Source organism: Schistocerca gregaria, chromosome 1 (assembly GCF_023897955.1).
Source record: "Schistocerca gregaria isolate iqSchGreg1 chromosome 1, iqSchGreg1.2, whole genome shotgun sequence".
Classification (NCBI taxonomy): domain Eukaryota; kingdom Metazoa; phylum Arthropoda; class Insecta; order Orthoptera; family Acrididae; genus Schistocerca; species Schistocerca gregaria.
The window spans coordinates 304,112,611-304,135,785 of NC_064920.1; the positions used below are offsets into that span (position 1 = coordinate 304,112,611).

Here is a 23,175-nt window from a genome sequence, read left to right on the forward strand (position 1 = left end):
TTAAATGTTTTGAATTTACGTGTAGTAATAAACAGCTTATAGTCAAAATCATCATGTCGGCGAGTCGCATATCGGTCATTGTTACTTCATTTCGGCGGTTCCATCTCAAAATTCTGTGTACCTTGAAAATTTCTTTAATAATTTCCTAAGTATCCTGTGTTATTATTTTGTGGTTGTTCCGTATTTCTATGTCCCTCTTCCCGTACTGGAGCGCGAGTGTCCTCTGAAATACGTAATTCTTGTATTACTTGTGTCAACTGATCTTGTACTTCCCGTATTTCTCTTTTGTACTGTGTATTGATTTGATTTTGATTTTGTTTGAATTTTCTAATTTGTTCGAACTCTACAGTGTCAGTGAAGGCTACAGGTCTTGTGTCATTCAGATCATCATCTACTTTTGTAGATAAGTTAGTGAACTGATCTGAAAGTTCGGCTACTTTACCCGATAGTGAATTATTTCCTCTGTGTGTGACTAAATTAACCTATACGTTACACAAATCACATGCCTCACAAAAATCTTCGTTACTCAAACTACTGCAATACAGCGAGCGCCACTATTGCCAGCTAAATAAAAGATTTAAACTACGGAAGACACTAACTACTGATAGGCATAGTTATCAAATGAAAGATTTTGATACAGAACAAACAATGTATTTACCTCAATAGTGTTCAAAAGTCATAATGTATATGGAAGTTCATGACCTCCAATCTTACAAATTTCAAAACTCCGCCACCTCTCTCCCCACATCCACCACCGCTGGCGGCTCACCTCCAACTTCGCAACGCTACGCGCTGTTAACAGCCAACTGCCCAACACTACAATGGCAGACAACAATGCAAACTAGCCACAGACTGCACACAGCACAGCCAGTGATTTTCATACAAAGCGCTACGTGACGTTACCAATAAAAAAAACCTAAACAGCCTACTTACAAATGCACCAAACGTAAACTGGACAGCGACTACATTTTTCGCTGTAAACTTTTCAAACTATGCGCTGTGCTATGCTTTAACTTAAAGTATCGCAATAACTATGGGTAATAACGAAAAGAAAACCATTTCATAGTCAAACTGTGATGTATGGCTACAAGATGCGGAAAAAATAATTCTTCTTACCGGAGTTTCCTAAAAATCCAATGAGAGAGAGTGCGTAGCGCAGAACTCGTGAATCTCAAAACTTTGGGTATTTTCCTCCTCCTCCTTCTTCTTCTTCTTCTTCTATTTTATGCGAAATGTAAAATCTTTACTGAGAAATTAACTACAGAGGCGGATGTAGCCTTCCTTCATCTACATAAAATAATTTTTTAGGCAAATCGGACGAATGGAAATTCCGCTCTTCGTGTTGCGTGGAGTGAACAGCAGTGAGTGTTGCGCCGGGCGATGCGATTGAGATGAGTTTCGGTGTAGTATCGCTGTCATAGCAGCGTGAACCAATTAAGTCGCTTCCGTTACGTTTACAAGTGCACCGCCGATGCAGGTAGCTTCTATATCTTATCGCGTATCGCATCGTGTACCTTGTGTGTGTGTGTGTGTGTGTGGATAGCTAATCAAGAAATGAAAAAAAGGGAAAACAAAACAGAAAAGAGCTGAAAGAAAAGCACAAGGAAATGTGACTGGCTGACCACTTACGAAAAAATTTGGGTGAGCCAGCCACCCCGTTGACACATTAAAAATATCTCCCCAAAATCTTGTTAAAAACGTGGGACAATTCACAGAACTTTAAATGCGAACTACATTCGTTTGAGCATTGCATCCAATAGACTGCAGATCCACCGGCAAATCCGCTGCAGTCCGCTGGTCGGCAAACACAATGCACTCCAATAAAATGTAGTGCACCGTGATCTGCACGCCACAAGCTCCACACACCAGCTCAGTGTGAACCGCACCTGGCAGCAGAGAGAGTCGATCGGGAGACCTCAGTGACTTGGAACATGGATTAGTCATTGGTTGTCAGTTGAGTAACAAAACCAGCAGGCACACTTCAATCTTAGAAAGCTGGCAGGTCGACTGCTGGTGATGTGAGTGTGAAGCTGAAGCGCAAAGGAACAATCACGACTAAGCCAAGACCAGGGGGAGCTGTGTCGACGACCGTCGAGCAATGCGCAGGTTGGCTGTAAACAGTCGCGTGAAGTCGGGGGAAGGAATCACTCGAGAATATCAGCAGCGCACCCAACACAACGACTATGCGTAGGGAGTTAAAAAGAATGGGTGCAACAGGCGGACATTGGCCGAGCAGGTCCTCATAAGCCACATATACACTCCTGGAAATGGAAAAAAAGAACACATTGACACCGGTGTGTCAGACCCACCATACTTGCTCCGGACACTGCGAGAGGGCTGTACAAGCAATGATCACACGCACGGCACAGCGGACACACCAGGAACCGCGACGTTGGCCGTCGAATGGCGCTAGCTGCGCAGCATTTGTGCACCGCCGCCGTCAGTGTCAGCCAGTTTGCCGTGGCATACGAAGCTCCATCGCAGTCTTTAACACTGGTAGCATGCCGCGACAGCGTAGACGTGAACCGTATGTGCAGTTAACGGAATTTGAGCGAGGGCATATAGTGGGCATGCGGGAGGCCGGGTGGACGTACCGCCGAATTGCTCAACAAGTGGGGCGTGAGGTCTCCACAGTACATCGATGTTGTCGCCAGTGGTCGGCGGAATGTGCACGTGCCCGTCGACTTGGGACCGGACCACAGCGACGCACGGATGCTCGCCAAGACCGTAGGATCCTACGCAGTGCCGTAGGGGACCGCACCGCCACTTCCCAGCAAATTAGGGACACTGTTGCTCCTGGGGTATCGACGAGGACCATTCGCAACCGTCTCCATGAAGCTGGGCTACGGTCCTGCACACCGTTACGCCGTCTTCCGCTCACGCCCCAACATCGTGCAGCCCGCCTCCAGTGGTGTCGCGACAGGCGTGAATGGAGGGACGAATGGAGACGTGTCGTCTTCAGCGATGAGAGTCGCTTCTGCCTTGGTGCCAATGATGGTCGTATGCGTGTTTGGCGCCGTGCAGGTGAGCGCCACAATCAGGACTGCATACGACCGAGGCACACAGGGCCAACACCCAGCATCATGGTGTGGGGAGCAATCTCCTACACTGGCCGTACACCTCTGGTGATCGTCGAGGGGACACTGAATAGTGCACGGTACATCCAAACCGTCATCGAACCCATCGTTCTACCATTCCTAGACCGGCATGGGAACTTGCTGTTCCAACAGGACAATGCACGTCCACATGTATCCCGTGCCACCCAACGTGCTCTAGAAGGTGTAAGTCAACTACCCTGGCCAGCAAGATCTCCGGATCTGTCCCCCATTGAGCATGTTTGGGACTGGATGAAGTGTCGTCTCACGCGGTCTGCACGTCCAGCACGAACGCTGGTCCAACTGAGGCGCCAGGTGGAAATGGCATGGCAAGCCGTTCCACAGGACTACATCCAGCATCTCTACGATCGTCTCCATGGGAGAATAGCAGCCTGCATTGCTGCGAAAGGTGGATATACACTGTCCTAGTGCCGACATTGTGCATGCTCTGTTGCCTGTGTCTATGTGCCTGTGGTTCTGTCAGTGTGATCATGTGATGTATCTGACCCCAGGAATGTGTCAATAAAGTTTCCCCTTCCTGGGACAATGAATTCACGGTGTTCTTATTTCAATTTCCAGGAGTGTATTTTGCAGTCAAAACAGGTGATTTGGAATGATTAATCATGCCTGCACCAATCTGATAGAAGGGCGCAGGTTTGGCGCATGTCTGGTGGGTGTTACTCGTCATAGCGTGTAGTGTCAACAGTGATTAGAATAGATTAGATTAGATTAATACTTGTTCCGTGGATCATGAATACGACACTTCGTAATGATGTGGAACGTGTCAGGTTAATGAAAGATGTCTGTACACGATATTACATTACACAAAATATTGCATGACACTAATGTTTAAGTTAGTTTTTTTCCCTCCCTTAATTTATATCTAAAAATTCAGCCAATGAGTAGAAGGAGTTGTCATCTAGAAATTCTTTTAATTTATTTTAAAATGTTGGTTGACTATCTGTCAGGCTTTTGATGCTATTTGGTAGGTGACCAAAGACAGCAGCATAATTTACCACTTTCTGTGCCAAAGTCAGATTTAACCCTGCATAGTGAAGATCATCCTTTCTCCTGGTGTTATAGCTATGCACACTGCTATTACTTTTGAATTGGGTTGGATTATTAACAACAAATTTCATAAGTGAATATATATACTGTGAGGATCCCTAGATCCGTAAATAGATGTCTTCAGGATGACTGTGGGTGGGCTCCAGCAATTATTCTGATTACGCGTTTTTGAGAAATGAATACTTTTCTACTCAACGATTAATTACCCCAGAATATGATGCCATACGAAAGCAGTGAATGAAAATAGCCATAGTAAGCTAATTTACTGAGATTCTTATCACCAAAATTTGCAATAACCCTAATAGCATACGTAGCTGAACTCAGACGTTTCAGCAGACCATCAATGCGTTGCTTCCAGTTTAACCTCTCATCAATGGACACACCTAAAAATTTTGAAAATTCTACCTTAGCTACAGACTTCTGTTCAAAGTCTATATTTATTACTGGAGTTGTGCCATTTACTGTAGGGAACTGTATATACTGTGCTTTATCAAAATTTAAAGAGAGTCCGTTTGCTGAGAACCACTCAATAATTTTGTGAAAAACATCATTTACAATTACATCACATAGTTCTTGGTTTTTGAATGTTATTACTATACTTATATAATCAGCAAAAAGAACTAACTTTGCATCTTCATCAATATGGAATGGTAAGTCATTAATGTTTATCAAGAACAGTAAAGGACCTAAGACCGAACCCTGTGGGAGCCCGTACTTGATAGCGCCCCCCCCCCCCCCCCAGTTTGAGGAATCAGCTTTTGTTTTAACATTACATGAACCACTTATTTCAACTTTCTGCATTCTTCCAGTTAAGTATGAATTAAACCATTTGTGCACTTCCCCCCTCAAACCATAATGATTTAGCTTATCTAAAAGAATTCCATGATTTACACAATCAAAGGCCTTTGAGAGATCACAAAAAATACCAATGAATGATGTCCGGTTATTCAGAGCATTTAATATTTGATCAGTGAAAGCGTATATAGCATTTTCTGTTGAAAAGCCTTTCTGAAAATCAAACTGACATTTTGTTAGTACTTTATTTTTACAAATATGGGAGGCTACTCTTCAATACATTACTTTCTCAAAAATTTTTGATAGAGCTGTCAGAAGAGAGATTGGGCGATAGTTGTTGACATCAGACATATCCCCCTTTTTATGCAATGGTTTTACAATGGCATGTTTCAGTCTATCGGGAAAATCACCCTGCTCCGAAGAGCTATTACATATGTGGCTGAGAATCCTACTTATCTGTGGGGAACAAGCTTTAAGTATTTTGCTGGAAATGCCATCAATGCCGTAAGAGCTTTTACTTTTCGGTGAGTTTATTATTTTACTGATTTCAGAGGGAGAGGTTGGTGGAAATACAGTTGTTTCAAACTGCACAGGTATGGCCTCTTCTATTAGAAACCTTGCCTCTTCTAGTGAAGATCTAGATCCTATTTTCTCCACAACATTTAAAAAATGATTATTGAAAATATGTCCAATTTCTGATTGTTTGTTAGTACACTTGTCATTCAGTTTTATGGCACTAAAGTCTCCCTGTGCTCTTGGTAGCCCTGTACGAAAGACGTGGTGTTAAGGTATGAGGGTGTTTTTGTGTTTTTCGATGTCGCACCCTTACTGCAATTAAAAAACGCTAAAAGCGGAGGAATATGAACACATTTTACAGTATTGTATATTCCGTAAAGTACAACAGACGATGACTGCGTCAGCATGACAAGGAACGCTTCCGTAAGACAGCTTCTGGAGGCGGGGACAATAACATTCCTGAGGAGGACCAGCTTGCCCGTAGTCCCGACCTGAACCCAAAGGAGCATCTTTGTTGTCAGCTGAAAGGTGGACTTTACTCTGGAACCGAGTGTCAAACATGACTGTCTTCTCTGGTTTAGGCTCTGGAGGATAATGGGCTGCCATTCCTCCACAGATGTTCAGACACCTCATTGATCCTCCAGCAGAGTTCAACGCATGTGGAGACAGCCTACATTAATGTCCGCTAATTGCAGTGCGGACGCCTTGGTTCAGATAGTGTAAATTAAGAGCGCCACAGTCAGCAGATGCATTCTGTAGCTACCCTGTAACAGTTTATTATTAAAAATACAATAAACGTTATTTTCTTTATTTCAAACATCTTGTTTTCTATTTTATCTTTTGAATCGAAATAAGGCGACAGCAGTGAATGCTATAGCACTGTACACTCAGAAAGTTAAGTGTACGAATGCAAGAGCCAGAGGCCTGTAAATGAACAGGCATACAACTGTCGTCCAGCGATAACATTGTCCGGCAGTCATCGCACGCAGCGTTGAGTAACGTTTTCATGTTGACGGAACGCTACTACGTACAGCCACAGAGTACTCACCATACGGTTCTGAAGGCGAACTCGAAGAGGCCAGGGAAGACGAGGTCGTCGGTGGCGACCAGCCATCTGCGTCCGAACAGTTTCAGCGACGGCATCGTGCCCACCTGCACAGCAACAAGGCTACATTACTTTACACTAGCAAACCCGACAATGACTTGCAGTTGCTAAAAAGGAATGGGGATTGGATGTACGTCCTAATTTTCTGCTCCCTCTCTCTATGCTCATCTCTGTTTCCTCCCTCTTTTTTCGTTCATCTGCTCCTCCTCCCCCCCCCCCCTCTCTACCCATCTCCACCACCCCCTCTATATGTCTATTTCCTCCGGCCTCCCCCCATAAACTTACTCTTTCCCCCTTTCTTTGGCCTCGAGTCTTATTTATTGCTACTGGAAACTAAATTTTGATTGTGAACCTAAGTCCCTTAAAATGAATGGGTAAATCGGGTTGCGAGCATTGTTGTAAGAAGTATGAGAGAAACCTCACCTGCTGCTGGTTGCGTGAGAGTAGTGGCTTCAGTCAGGGCTTAATTTCGGCTGGTAAACGGCGTTCAGGTACTTCCTATGCAATTTTTTTTTAAACTCAGCACTGGAGAGTTGAAAATGGTACACGTGTACTAAATCCCACCAGCACCACTGAACGTGACAATGGGTGAAGCGATGGCCGGGGGCGTGGGGCGACGTTATTATTACCTCCACTGGCGAGGTACTGTGTGTGTGTGTGTGTGTGTGTGTGTGTGTGTGTGTGTGTATCATACGTTCCGAAGCTGTGATCGGTACAAACCGCCTTTTCTTTATGATAGGAGCGATCTCATTGATTTAGTAGCATGGCAACATCTCATTTTATGTGTAGCATTGACATTTTTTATTCTATTGGTCTCATTTTACATTCGGAAGCTTATTTATTTATTGCCTGTTCATGTGAAACTAGTTAGTTCTTTTTCACTCACTGTTATGAAGGTTAGGAAAGACAAAATCTGATTGAAGAATCTCATGTACAGTCTCTCTATGGCGAGGTGGAAGACTGCATCCCAAAGGTAAGGAGAGGTGAGAGAGGGCAATGTTTTTATCTTTTTCTTGCTTTGTTGCCAACTCAGGTGTCACGCACCGATCAGCTACTATAATACAAACGGAGCACGAAATTAACTTTTCGTGAAGATGTATTATAGGGACGTTCGTGTTCATATGTGTTGCTTGGTTGTAGAAATGAATGTGGACTTAAAATCAATCCAGTTCACATATAATTCAGTAAGTAAAGCCGGCCGCGGTGGTCTCGCGGTTCTAGGCGCGCAGTCCGGAACCGTGCGACTGCTACGGACGCAGGTTCGAATCATGCCTCGGGCATGGATGTGTGTGATGTGCTTAGGTTAGTTAGGTTTAAATAGTTCTAAGTTCTAGGGGACTGATGACCACAGCAGTTGAGTCCCATAGTGCTCAGAGCCATTTGAACCATTTTCAGTAAGTAAAACAAAAGGCATTTAAAGCATTTAATAAACACCGAACTCAGTGTCTCATTTTGGAAGAAGCGACATTTTGTCTATGGAGTGCGTGATTGATTATTTTGTAAAAATCTTTTTTGTTTATTTATAGACACAATCACAGGTTTATGACACAGTCATAACCGGTTTCGGCCATAGAATGACCATCTTCAGATTCTAAAGGCGGCACACACTGAATACAGGTTCATGCGTTGTCAAACTTGGTGATGTCCGTGAAGAACAACCTAGTAGTCTACCACATCCGTTACAGGTGTGGGAAAAATGTGTGTAGGCCAGACTATCCGGACAGTACAGGAGAGATGCACTTGGCATAAAAGCCACACAGACAACGTTCAGTGGACACAGTCCGCTGCATCACCCACGGACATACCACGAATTATGACTACACGATGTTGTTGCAACAACCCGACAGCTACTGGAACAGTATTCTCAATGAGGTTTTAGAGGTCCGATTACCTGACGGTCTAATAAAGACAGTGGCTTGCAATTAAGAAAGGCATGGGACACAGCCTTTAGCATGACCAAAGCACAGTGGCAATCTATGTGGAAATCCGCTCGCCTCATTACTGTTGAAGAGTACGTGGACCCATCGCCACCACGTCAGCAGAGATCCGCATCGGCCGCCGGCCGCGGCGCAACTGAAGACCCTGGAACGACGGCTGACGCCGCGCGTTACCCACCACCGCTCCGCCTTAGAGATGGGTCGTTCGTGAACTAACGGGTCCAAAGGAACGGTTCATCAAGGTGAACGGAACGAGCGAGGAACGAATTCTAAGGAACGGTCTTCCATAGTCCACTTCGGTTGCGGCTTTCTACTTATAGTTCCCAGTAACGGGAGACGGTCGGTCTCGTTCTGTCGGCCGGTCTCGTTCCAGCCTCGGTCCCGTTCCCGCCTGTCTCGGTCTCGCTCGGACAGAATCGTCCTTCGCGTCGCCAATAACCGCAGTTCCACTGCCGACTGCTCGCAGTTCAGTATCGAATTGATGTCCGTTTCGTTCGCTTCGCACGCCCATTCTAGCTAGATCTGTTTCAAAACTTTTTTGAACTCTGAACTTCTGGTTCTTTTCGTATTCTATTCAGCGTCCAAGACCGGTAATTAAAATATATTTTATAATTTCGTAAATTACACAGAAATTACGTGGTATGCAATATATACAACTTTGCAGGTAACAAAACGGCGTATCAGCTTACTTCACTATTTCGATAAACAGCAGAAGAAATACTTGTAAAAAGGCAAGATTTTTTGTTATTACACATGCAAAGAACGTCGGCACGGCACACACGAGTGGACATTTTCCGTCTTTTTTTGATCCAAGGTGAAAGAGCGTGTTCATTGTTACGGAAGGCAGACCGACTTAGAACCGAATGAAGCCCGCCCTTCGTAATCGAGTGTACGGTGTCACATTTTGTAAGGAGAATATAACTCCTATAATATTATTTCAGTGGTACAGGGTGGCGCACGAAAAATCAGCCCCGAGTACTAGACTGCTCATTGTCGCTTACCAATCGTCATCTATTGTTTCGAAGGTGTTTGCATTAGCTTATTTGTTATTTCTTCACTGCTTAATTATTACATGTTTATCTATTCTGCTCGTAGCGGTCAACAAATCATGCGCGATTGGCGAGTAGTCTGCACTCGGGGCCGGTTTTTCGTGGGCCAACTTATATTATTTCACGGCTATCAGCCACATAACGCTACAGCTGGATAAACGAGATGATTTGCAGAATCACGAAAATTGTGTGTGAGAATTCTGTTATGAATAAAAACTCTGTACTACAGGACGGAGGAAAGTGCCCCCTCTTGGCGCCTTCTATCTGCATTCACCTATGCTATTAATTTTCAATTTTTCATAAGAACCATACACCAAACACAATGAACGGTGAACGAGTAAAATCAACGGTTCCGAAAAAAGAGGGATCACCAGTGAACTAGGATGAACGACTTTGCCCATATCTACTCCGCGTTGGTAGGCGGGCGGTTGGAGGCTGCGGACCGGAGAGGGAGGGGGGGGGGGGGCTGGGGAGGACAGAAAGGCGGCACTTAGCAAATATCTCAGTCCGACACTGCTCGACGTCTCCAGTGCCTTTGACCATGTGACGCGACGCGCTCGAGAACAAACTCTTGATCCATAGGACCCCGAACACGCACAGTGGTCCTCCATAGGTCTGAGAGTACCTTTCATGTGAACGGAGTGGTGAATACCCGCGTGAGTGCCGAAGGGGTCGGTTCTCGGCTCCCTCCTCTACTCCCTGTGCACTGCCGACACACCGCAGAGTGACCAAGTTTGACTGGCGCTGTACGCCGTCGCTATTATTTTGCTGTCTGAATGCGGGGACAGCGAGACGCCACATCCAGCTCGGTTGCGCCGCATTTGGCGTCTGATACAACAAGTGGCGGTTTGTAATATACTGATTATTCCTTGCTACTGTAGTGTTATCTTGAAGCTGTGAAAAAGGAGGACAGGCGTTCCAAGGCGCGGAGGCAGAGACGATGCTGAGGGCAGACGAAAATAGCAGAGATATTGTTACATGAAGTAAACCGTAATGGGAGAGCCTTGCGAAAATGCAGACGCCCTCAGACGCGGTCCCAGGGTGTTAGTTACTCTTCGAGGAATTAACATGTAACTTCATATGTCGTCTAGACGCTTAGTAGGTTGCCACCGTAGAACTTTGTAACCAACAGGCACGTACTAACGTATAAAGCCAGCTTGATACCAGCCCTGAGAACAGCAACGTCAGTAGGCTCACAAGGGTTAGAAAGAGAGCGAAAACGACAAAAAACTGTTGACCTAGCAGTCCCTCCTCCGGCGAGAGGCGGGGCTAAATGACGTATAACAATGATGTTGCAAGCCTTATTTGGCAAAGAAATTACGTTTAGCTTTCAGCTGAACAATGTTGATACCAAATAATACGGACTTAATGCAACTGCATTAACATCCCCGCCTTAGGAGCACTAGAGAGGACCTAACTAAACGATGATTGGCAGGCACCTACAAGAGATCTACGGGACTGTCTGGGTGACTTTAACTCGGAAAAACAGTAACCACACGCGACTCTTTAAAACCCCCAGATTTCACATTTTTGTGGAGTTCTCAGTCAGACGATCTGGGCGCCGAATCCGCGTCCGTCGACTCCAGCCTCGGTCCAGCTCCGCGTAAGTCTGCTCTCTCACTCGGTGTGCCACAGTGAACAGGGTCACACTCAGTATGTTTTGTTTTGCAACTGAGTTGTTGCCTTAAGATGCTGCTAGTGTTTGGAGCAGGACCCGTGGTCTAGGGGTAGCGTCTTTGATTCATAATCAATAATTTTGATAAACAATCAGCATTGGCAGCCGAAGACTTCCGGCATAAGAAATCAGCCTCATTCTGCCAACGGCCTTGTCAAAGAGGGCGGACGAGCGGATAGAGGTTCAGGTCACTCTCTTGTCCTAGGGGTGGGAAATTGCCCCTAAAGGCGGAAGAATCAGCAATGATCAACGACATGAGGATGCAGAAGGCAATGGAAACCACTGCATTAAAGACCCGTAACGTGTATCCACAGGACATGTGGCCTGTAGTTGAAGAAGTGTCATGATGATCTCTCCAAAAAGATTTCGGAATAGTCCCCATTTGGATCTCCGGGAGGGGACTGCCAAGGGGGAGGTTACCATGAGAAAAAGATTTAATAATCAACGAAAGGATAATGTTCTACGAGTCGGGGCGTGGAATGTCAGAAGCTTGAACGTGGTAGGGAAACTAGAAAATCTGAAAAGGGAAATGAAAAGGCTCAATCTAGATATAGTAGGGGTCAGTGAAGTGAAGTGGAAGGAAGACAAGGATTACTGGTCAGATGAGTATCGGGTAATATCAACAGCAGCAGAAAATGGTATAACAGGTGTAGGATTCGTTATGAATAGGAGGGTAGGGCAGAGGGTGTGTTACTCTGAACAGTTCAGTGACCGGGTTGTTCTAATCAGAATCGACTGCAGACCAACACCGACAACGATATATCAGGTATACATACCGACGTCGCAAGCTGAAGATGAACCGATAGAGAAAGTGTATGAGGATATTGAAAGGGTAATGCAGTATGTAAAGGGGGACGAAAACCTAATAGTCATGGGCGACTGGAATGCAGTTGTAGGGGAAGGAGTAGAAGAAAAGGTTACAGGAGAATATGGGCTTGGGACAAGGAATGAAAGAGGAGAAAGACTAACTGAGTTCTGTAACAAGTTTCAGCTAGTAATAGCTAAGGAATGTCGAGATACGTTTAAAGTTCTCTAACGCTATAGATACAGCAATAAGGAATAGCGCAGCAGGCAACACAGTTGAAGAGGAATGGACGTCTCTAAAAAGGGCCATCACAGAAGTTGGGACGGAAAACATAGGTACAAAGAAAGTAGCTGGGAAGAAACCATGGGTAACAGAAGAAATACTTCAGTTGATTGATGAAAGGAGGAAGTACAAACATGTTCCGGGAAAATCAGGAATACAGAAACACAAGTCGCTGAGGAATGAAATAAATAGGAAGTGCAGGGAAGCTAAGACGAAATGGCTCCAGGAAAAATGTGAAGACATCGAAAAAAATATGTTTGTCGGAAGGACAGACTCAGCATACAGGAAAGTCAAAACAAAACGACAATTCACATTGGTGTGTAGAATATATGAGTCTGGCAACATACCCACTGACTTTCGGAAAAGCATCATCCACACAATTCTGAAGACGGCAAGAGCTGACAAGTGCGAGAATTATCGCACAATCAGCTTAACAGCTCATGCATCGAAGCTGCTTACAAGAATAATATACAGAAGAATGGAAAAGAAAATTGAGAATGCGCTAGGTGACGACCAGTTTGGCTTTAGGAAATGTAAAGGCACGAGAGAGGCAATTCTGACGTTACGGCTAATAATGGAAGCAAGGCTAAAGAAAAATCAAGACACGTTCATAGGATTTGTCGACCTGGAAAAAGCGTTCGACAATATAAAAATGGTGCAAGCTGTTCAAGATTCTGAAAAAGTAGGGGTAAGCTATAGGGAGAGACGGGTCATATACAGCATGTACAACAACCAAGAGGGAATAATAAGAGTGGACGATCAAGAACGAAGTGCTCGTATTAAGAAGGGAGTAACACAAGGCCCCTACTCTTCAATCTGTACATCGAGGAAGCAGTGATGGAAATAAAAGAAAGGTTCAGGAGTGGAATTAAAATACAAGGTGAAAGGATATCAATGATACGATTCGCTGATGACATTGCTATCCTGAGTGAAAGTGAAGAAGAATTAAATGATATGCTGAACGGAATGAACAGTCTAATTAGTACACAGTATGGTTTGAGAGTAAATCGGAGAAAGACGAAGGTAATGAGAAGTAGTAGAAATGAGAACAGCGAGAAACTTAACATCAGGATTGATGGTCACGAAGTCAATGAAGTTAAGGAATTCTGCTACCTAATCAGTAAAATAACCAATGACGGACGGAGCAAGGAGGACATCAAAAGCGGACTCGCTATGGCAAAAAAGGCATTTCTGGCCAAGAGAAGTCTACTAATATCAAATACCGGCCTTAATTTGAGGAAGAAATTTCTAAGGATGTACGTCTGGAGTGCAGCATGGTATGGTAGTGAAACATGGACTGTGGGAAAACCGGAACAGAAGAGAATCGAAGCATTTGAGATGTGGTGCTATAGACGAATGTTGAAAATTAGGTGGACTGATAAGGTAAGGAATGAAGAGGTTCTACGCAGAATCGGAGAGGAAAGGAATACGTGGAAAACACTGATAAGGAGAAGGGACAGGATGATAGGACATCTGCTAAGACATGAGGGAATGACTTCCATGGTACTAGAGGGAGCTGTAGAGGGCAAAAACTGTAGAGGAAGACAGAGATTGGAATACGTCAAGCAAATAATTGAGGACGTATGTTGCAAGTGCTACTCTGAGATGACGAGGTTAGCACAGGAAAGGAATTCGTGGCGGGCCGCATCAAACCAGTCAGTAGACTGATGAAAAAAAAAAAAAGTGTTTGCTACTGTGGTTATCGTCCACTCCTGGGACTTCTGCACTGACTTCTGTTGTAACAGCGTTATTCGTGCTTTTTATAACCCTAGAACTAGCCTCCAGTGTATTAGTTACTCCTGTCTGGAATAAACAACTATTTCAAAACACTGTTTGTCCAAGAGTCTCCAAAACGAGTTCCCTACCGAGTCTCACCACCTGAATTTCTAGGAAATGCCTGCACCATTGGTGGCTCAGATAGGAGAAAACAATCAAATGCCTTCACTGTGAGTTGTCCTTCTGCCTACTGCTCTGTACCGCTCGGGAGCGCAGTTTGACCAGTAACCCCTTTTTTCCTCTTCCGCATACGTCAGGACATGACAGGTTAAAACTCATGCTGCCAAAAGCCGCTACCCGTCTTCCCTGAAAGGAAGTTGCCGCCAATCAGCGTCATGGGAGACGCCACTCGACGGAGAAGAGCCGCAGAGTACCTCGAGGACAGACTCGCGCAGCGCCTCACCGGGCTACCGTACATCATGGGAGACGCCACTCGACGGAGAAGAGCCGCAGAGTACCTCGAGGACAGACTCGCGCAGCGCCTCACCGGGCTACCGTACATCATGGGAGACGCCACTCGACGGAGAAGAGCCGCAGAGTACCTCGAGGACAGACTCGCGCAGCGCCTCACCGGGCTACCGTACATCATGGGAGACGCCACTCGACGGAGAAGAGCCGCAGAGTACCTCGAGGACAGACTCGCGCAGCGCCTCACCGGGCTACCGTACATCATGGGAGACGCCACTCGACGGAGAAGAGCCGCAGAGTACCTCGAGGACAGACTCGCGCAGCGCCTCACCGGGCTACCGTACATCATGGGAGACGCCACTCCACGGAGAAGAGCCACAGAGTACCTCGAGGACAGACTCGCGCAGCGCCTCACCGGGCTACCGTACATCATGGGAGACGCCACTCCACGGAGAAGAGCCACAGAGTACCTCGAGGACAGACTCGCGCAGCGCCTCACCGGGCTACCGTACATCATGGGAGACGCCACTCGACGGAGAAGAGCCGCAGAGTACCTCGAGGACAGACTCGCGCAGCGCCTCACCGGGCTACCGTACATCATGGGAGACGCCACTCGACGGAGAAGAGCCGCAGAGTACCTCGAGGACAGACTCGCGCAGCGCCTCACCGGGCTACCGTACATCATGGGAGACGCCACTCGACGGAGAAGAGCCGCAGAGTACCTCGAGGACAGACTCGCGCAGCGCCTCACCGGGCTACCGTACATCATGGGAGACGCCACTCCACGGAGAAGAGCCGCAGAGTACCTCGAGGACAGACTCGCGCAGCGCCTCACCGGGCTACCGTACATCATGGGAGACGCCACTCGACGGAGAAGAGCCACAGAGTACCTCGAGGACAGACTCGCGCAGCGCCTCACCGGGCTACCGTACATCATGGGAGACGCCACTCGACGGAGAAGAGCCGCAGAGTACCTCGAGGACAGACTCGCGCAGCGCCTCACCGGGCTACCGTACATCATGGGAGACGCCACTCGACGGAGAAGAGCCGCAGAGTACCTCGAGGACAGACTCGCGCAGCGCCTCACCGGGCTACCGTACATCATGGGAGACGCCACTCGACGGAGAAGAGCCGCAGAGTACCTCGAGGACAGACTCGCGCAGCGCCTCACCGGGCTACCGTACATCATGGGAGACGCCACTCCACGGAGAAGAGCCACAGAGTACCTCGAGGACAGACTCGCGCAGCGCCTCACCGGGCTACCGTACATCATGGGAGACGCCACTCGACGGAGAAGAGCCGCAGAGTACCTCGAGGACAGACTCGCGCAGCGCCTCACCGGGCTACCGTACATCATGGGAGACGCCACTCCACGGAGAAGAGCCACAGAGTACCTCGAGGACAGACTCGCGCAGCGCCTCACCGGGCTACCGTACATCATGGGAGACGCCACTCGACGGAGAAGAGCCGCAGAGTACCTCGAGGACAGACTCGCGCAGCGCCTCACCGGGCTACCGTACATCATGGGAGACGCCACTCGACGGAGAAGAGCCGCAGAGTACCTCGAGGACAGACTCGCGCAGCGCCTCACCGGGCTACCGTACATCATGGGAGACGCCACTCGACGGAGAAGAGCCGCAGAGTACCTCGAGGACAGACTCGCGCAGCGCCTCACCGGGCTACCGTACATCATGGGAGACGCCACTCCACGGAGAAGAGCCACAGAGTACCTCGAGGACAGACTCGCGCAGCGCCTCACCGGGCTACCGTACATCATGGGAGACGCCACTCGACGGAGAAGAGCCGCAGAGTACCTCGAGGACAGACTCGCGCAGCGCCTCACCGGGCTACCGTACATCATGGGAGACGCCACTCGACGGAGAAGAGCCGCAGAGTACCTCGAGGACAGACTCGCGCAGCGCCTCACCGGGCTACCGTACATCATGGGAGACGCCACTCCACGGAGAAGAGCCACAGAGTACCTCGAGGACAGACTCGCGCAGCGCCTCACCGGGCTACCGTACATCATGGGAGACGCCACTCCACGGAGAAGAGCCACAGAGTACCTCGAGGACAGACTCGCGCAGCGCCTCACCGGGCTACCGTACATCATGGGAGACGCCACTCGACGGAGAAGAGCCGCAGAGTACCTCGAGGACAGACTCGCGCAGCGCCTCACCGGGCTACCGTACATCATGGGAGACGCCACTCGACGGAGAAGAGCCGCAGAGTACCTCGAGGACAGACTCGCGCAGCGCCTCACCGGGCTACCGTACATCATGGGAGACGCCACTCGACGGAGAAGAGCCGCAGAGTACCTCGAGGACAGACTCGCGCAGCGCCTCACCGGGCTACCGTACATCATGGGAGACGCCACTCCACGGAGAAGAGCCACAGAGTACCTCGAGGACAGACTCGCGCAGCGCCTCACCGGGCTACCGTACATCATGGGAGACGCCACTCGACGGAGAAGAGCCGCAGAGTACCTCGAGGACAGACTCGCGCAGCGCCTCACCGGGCTACCGTACATCATGGGAGACGCCACTCGACGGAGAAGAGCCGCAGAGTACCTCGAGGACAGACTCGCGCAGTGCCTCACCGGGCTACCGTACATCATGGGAGACGCCACTCCACGGAGAAGAGCCACAGAGTACCTCGAGGACAGACTCGCGCAGCGCCTCACCGGGCTACCGTACATCATGGGAGACGCCACTCGACGGAGAAGAGCCGCAGAGTACCTCGAGGACAGACTCGCGCAGCGCCTCACCGGGCTACCGTACATCATGGGAGACGCCACTCGACGGAGAAGAGCCGCAGAGTACCTCGAGGACAGACTCGCGCAGCGCCTCACCGGGCTACCGTACATCATGGGAGACGCCACTCGACGGAGAAGAGCCGCAGAGTACCTCGAGGACAGACTCGCGCAGCGCCTCACCGGGCTACCGTACATCATGGGAGACGCCACTCCACGGAGAAGAGCCACAGAGTACCTCGAGGACAGACTCGCGCAGCGCCTCACCGGGCTACCGTACATCATGGGAGACGCCACTCGACGGAGAAGAGCCGCAGAGTACCTCGAGGACAGACTCGCGCAGCGCCTGACCGGGCTACCGTACATCATGGGAGACGCCACTCGACGGAGAAGAGCCGCAGAGTACCTCGAGGACAGACTCGCGCAGCGCCTCACCGGGCTACCGTACATCAGTGACGTCAGAAGCGGAGTGGTGGGGCCCCTCTGCGCCCAGTACCCTCTGCTTAGAGCGTCGCCGGCGCTGCCTCCGCACCACGGTATCACGCTATATCTAGCATTGCTGAGACCAGTGCCTTGAGCCACACTGACAAGGTGCTGAGGGTGCAAAGTCGGGCGCTGATGCGCGCCCTGAACTCAACGCACCGGCTACATGCGATCACGGGCATCCTGCTACTGCGAGGCAGATTCCACAGACGGCCAACACTAATAATGAAAAGGTCATAAGGGAACTGGGCCATCAACTGCACTACAGGCCGACTGCATTTTGGCCTAACCTGCTGAGTAAGTAGCATTCCTCTTAGTCACCGAGGAGGACGTCGAAGACACATCCATTTGATGCCAGCTATGCAAGAGAGGTCACAACGGTTCCACAATACCGAAGAGAAGCAGGAACAGCACGTAATCGCTTAGCCGCCCACAATCAAGATTTCCGAGGAAAGCGACTGCGGCTATCGGTTAGTCATCGGGAACGCCTGTAGAATGCAAGAAGGCAGCTTGCCCAAATATCACTCTTTTTGGACGACGATACTCGAATGGATGCTCAAGAAATATTCAAGATTTTCTTACGCCGTGTAAATCTAAAATCACACAATACACAGCCGGCCAAACCAGTTATTCGTCCGTTCATCAAGTTTTTGTGTTATTTTTCAGTAATCGGCAATTTTATGATATAACTACGCTCTGGAACAAAAAGTTTTGCGCAGCGCTTGACGTCTCATCCTTTTTCAGCGGAGGCGAATCTTACGTCATCCAATGCCCTGGTCCTTTCGTTTCCAAAAGAAACTCACAGACTCAAGACTAAATCCTTGTCACAATCTGCAGAAAATGGGTGGCGTACTGAAATGTAATGACTCCGAATTTTTTATATGAAAACCTTTAACGCTTTTAAATAAAACAAACGTTTTCACATTCTACAACTTTATTCTTCATATCTACATGTTTGCAGCCCTTTGCCGCTACAGAGTTGCAGCGTCTAACTTGGCGGTGTGTAAAGTACGAGGCGTGTTTTTTTTAAGTAAGTACTGTTTTGAAATTTAAAAAAAGACGTGCTAAGATATCTCAATAACTTTATTTTTACATGAAAGCCTGTACCTTAATATACTTTTCTACATAATTTCCGTCAATATTGAGGCACTTGTCATAACGTTGTACCAGTTCTTGAATACCCTCCTCATAGTAGTCTGCCGCCTGACTTAACCACTGCATCACCACTGTTTTGACTTCGTCATCGTCTTGAAGACGCTGTCCGCCCAGGTGTTTCTTCGAGTGCAGGAACAGATGGTAGTCAAGGGGCGCAAGATCGGGGCTGTGAGGAGGATGATTTAGATGGTGGTGGTTAGTGGTTAACGTCCCGTCCACAACGAGGTCATTAGAGACGGAGCGCAAGCTCGGGTTAGGGAAGGATTGGGAAGGAAATCGGCCGTGCCCCTTCAAAGGAACCGTCCCGGCATTTGCCTGAAACGATTTAGGGAAATCACGGAAAACCTAAATCAGGATGGCCGGAGACGGTATTGAACCGTCGTCCTCCCGAATGCGAGTCCAGTGTGCTAACCACTGCGCCACCTCGCTCGGTGATGATTTAGAGTTTCCCATCGAAAAGATGTGATGAGATCTTTGGTCTGATTCGCCACACGCGGACGGGCATTGTCTTGCAGCAAAATGATGCCTCTGCTCAACTTACATGGAATGTTGCTTTGATTCTGGTGTGACGTAGGCCACCCATGTTTCATCGCCCGTAACAATTTGGCTTAAGGAAAGTCAATGCACTGTCTAAACGTTTGGTTTTGTGCACATCCGTCAACATTTACGGTGCCCAACGTACGCACAATTTTCGGTAATTCAAGTGCTCGGTCACAATTACATACAAAACACTACGAGAAACATTACGAAAGTCATCTCGCAAGGAGGAAATCGTAAAGCGTCTGTTTTCTCTCACCTTATTGTTCACTTCCTGCACCAAACTTTCATTAACGACCGAAGGACGCCCACTCCGTTGTTCATCATGCACATTTGTGCGGTCATCTTTAAATGCTCTCACCCAATTTCTTACCGTTTCATCATTCACAATGTTTTCTCCGTAAACTGCACAGATCTCACGATGAATATCAATCGCTTTTTGGCCTTTAGCACTAAGAAATTTTATAACAGCCCGTACTTCACAGTCGGCGGGACTCACGATTATCGGAGGCATCTTAAACACTCAGTACACAACGTAAACAAGGAAGAATCAGACTGTAATAGCGTCAGTGCGTAGATTAAGGTACAGACTTTCATGTAAAATAAAATTATTGAGAAATCTTAACACGTCTTTTTTTAAATTTCAAAACGGTACTTACTTAAAAACATGCCTGGTAACTATGTCGGTGCATGAGAAACAGCGCGCTGTAATCGAATTTCGAATACGAAGAGTTCGTCCACACATGGAACAGCAGCGTCTCCTTCAGCAAGACAATAACAGACCACGCACGAGCGCTACGACATCTGCAGGAACCTGACGTTTTCAGTTCAGTGTCATCGATCATACTCCATACAGTCCCATCTTGGCCCCATCCGATTTTCATCTGTTTCCAAAACCGAATGAACACCTTGTAAGACTTCATACTGATGAAGCGGTACAAGCAGTGAAGCAGTGGTGGCTCCGTCAAGAAAGCCAACATTCTCCAGCGACAGTATCAACAAACTGGTCTCTCGTTGGGAAAAATGTGTTCGTGTCCACGGTCACTATGCTGATAAATAAATATATAGACACGACCAGTAAAGACGTGGAACGTTAATAACCTTTATTTTATTTTAAAAGCTGTAATAGTTTTCACATAATACGTTCGGGGGCATTACTTTTCAGCACGTCCTCGTATTTAAGCTCATGTAATGATTCCTCTGTAACGAGTTCGATGTTGGCGAGACTCTATACTCTAGCCAGTCTACGAGGCTTTCCTCCGTCCTAAAAATCTGCAGCACTCCACAGCAACGATAGCAGGTGCAGAATTTTGACCTCACACGTTGAGCATTTTACAACCATTGTATGAAAACTGTTCAGTGACAATAACGCAAAAATTTCTGTAAATGCAACTTAAGGCAAAAAAAGGTAATTTACAGTCTGGTGTTCTGTTCTATATATTTTGTGACCCTTTTAAATCTGTATCATCCGATACGAAGTTCAGGAAAGAAATTCAACTAAAAAGTTTGCAATGAATATGATGCGAAGGTACTGAAACACACGTAATGAAGTGATGAAAGGAGACCTCTTTTGCTCAACGTGAAATATTTGGTTCAATAACAAAACTGTAAGTTGCTTAAAACATATTTCAATCCACGGTCGTCTCTTACAGAGTTATTTTGAATGCTGTGGTATTTCAGCTTACGCATAGCTGTATAACACCTCCATGTCGATTATACTGATGGGATTGCAACGGGGGGGGGGGGGGGGGGGGGGGAGTGACTCCTGGCCGGCTGGTGGCTGACACCGTGTGTTCACCTGGCAGCGGCAACAGATTCCGATTGCGCCCGTGACCTGATCGGGCCGGTGACATAAAGTTGTGGCCGTTTATGTAAGGCTGCTAACATATAATACCGACACATCTGACAATTGCATGCAATTAAAAATTCTGCAGCTTCTATTTGGCGCCGGCGGTTGTGGCCGAGCGGTTCTAGGCACTTCTGTCTGGAACCGCACCACCTCTACGGTCGCAGGTTCGAATCCTGCCTCGGGCATGGATGTGTGTGATGTCCTTAAGTTAGTTAGGTTTAAATAGTTCTAAGTTCTAGGGGACTGATGAGCACAGCAGTAAAGGCCCATAGTGCTCAGAGCCATTTGAACCATTTTTTTTTTCATTTAGCGTTTTAATTTCATAACAGAACAGACAGAGGATACCGTTATCATTTTAGTGGTCAGACGCTACGTATAAAGGTTGATAAAGTGTTAAACTCACAGAAGCCATGAATTTCGCACGTATTTTTCCTTGCCTCCGCTTTTGGCTCTGAGCACTATGGGACTCAACTGCTGTGGTTATCAGTCCCCTAGAACTTAGAACTACTTAAACCTAACATCACACACATCCATGCCCGAGGCAGGATTCGAACCTGCGACCGTAGCAGTCGCACGGTTCCGGACTGCGCGCCTAGAACCGCGAGACCACCGCGACCGGCGCCTCCGCTTTTCACAACTCTTTATGTCGACAAGCTTTGAACTCACAAGACAATCATAAGCAACCGATTTCGCGTCAATTTTCAATATTTTATTTTCCGATTTCAAAATAAGGCGTCACGATTTTATTTCAGTAAATGATACAACTAAAGATATATTCATGTTTTCTATTCGTCTCTTTTCAACATGAATCATAATGCCGTTTTAATGGCATTTTCTTAAAGCAATCAGCCCAAGTTTATTTAAATAGAAAGTGTATATGACAAGTGGCTTAATAACAGTAGCCAACTGCAACTGTGTTCCCTGTCAGGGACGTGCCTAAGAAAAGGAAGCTCTCAACAGAATTTTCCGTCTCTCATCCAGTGAGAAATTCGAACTGAATTCTCCATCTTACAACAGGGTGCACTCTGTTATTAAACTTCGTGGCAGATTAAATTTTTCAAGACGTATCTCATTTACAACTGTCTATAAAGTACGGAGCGAACCTACTTACCTGGGCGTTTTGTCACCACGGTTGTTGGAGTGAAAATACGAAGAGCAGACAGGAGACACTGGCATCTCGGAAAGCAGTGACGCATCTGCTGACAGTGAGAGCCCTCGCACATACCCGCGAACATCACCTTAACGATTGTGCAACGTTTCGTCACACAACCGTCATTCCTTTTCGTACAAGTATACGAAATGGAATACTTATTAAACACATTTTCATCCTGTGCATCTTTGCTCAGGTGCTTCCTTGTACACCATTTAGAATGCAGACTTCTGGGAAAGCCGCAAAAAGTGGTTGGGTTTAAGCAAATCAACTGCAGTTATTGCACATTTATTTTATTTTCTGTGGTCAGTAGTTTAGGGTAACACCTATTAAAAATGTTCATACCGTACAGCAATATAAACACGAAATATTTCGCATAGATACTGGTGACAATTTTACGTGGAAGAAAATTTCTCCGCACTTCCATGATATTTTTCCTCCTTACAATTAACAACATCGTGTTTATACATCTACATGGTTACTCTGCAATTAACTCTTAAGTGCCTGGCAGAGGGTTCATCGAACCATTTTCATACTACTTCTCTACCCTTCCACTCTCGAATGGCGCATGGGAAAAAGGAACATCTAAATCTTTCCGTTCGAGCTCTGATTTCTGTTATTTTATTGTGATGATCATTTCTGCCTACGTAGCCGGGTGTCAACAAAATATTTTCCCATTCAGAAGAGAAAGTTGGTGATTGAAATTTCGTAAACAGATCTCGCAGCAAAGAAAATCGC

At 47.2% G+C, this 23,175-nt stretch overlaps 2 protein-coding genes across 8 annotated transcripts in view; one reads left to right on the forward strand and one right to left on the reverse strand.

Moving 5' to 3' along the window:
• The window catches only part of LOC126342556 (diacylglycerol lipase-beta-like), an 822,641-nt gene that overhangs the window by 156,038 nt on the left and 643,428 nt on the right, over window positions 1-23,175 (reverse strand). For all 7 annotated transcript variants that reach the window (XM_050001868.1, XM_050001865.1, XM_050001866.1 and 4 more), the window contains one exon: window positions 6,523-6,626. In XM_050001868.1, coding sequence (XP_049857825.1) covers window positions 6,523-6,617 — 95 coding nt within the window. In that variant the 5' untranslated portion in view covers window positions 6,618-6,626. The remainder of the gene's footprint in view (window positions 1-6,522; window positions 6,627-23,175) is intronic.
• On the forward strand, window positions 7,524-17,613 carry LOC126344167 (TRIO and F-actin-binding protein-like). The gene is made up of 2 exons (XM_050002002.1): window positions 7,524-7,552; window positions 14,394-17,613. Exons 1-2 carry the CDS (start codon window positions 7,524-7,526, stop codon window positions 17,611-17,613), a joined length of 3,249 nt encoding a protein of 1,082 aa, XP_049857959.1.

What these genes read in the sequence shown, in the direction of transcription:
- LOC126344167 (XM_050002002.1), top strand. Translation starts at nt 7,524, where the DNA reads ATGGCGAGGTGGAAGACTGCATCCCAAAG. An exon ending in TGGAAGACTGCATCCCAAAG is followed by an intron (nt 7,553 to 14,393) that starts GTAAGGAGAGGT and finishes TGCTGCCAAAAG; the next exon opens with CCGCTACCCGTCTTCCCTGA.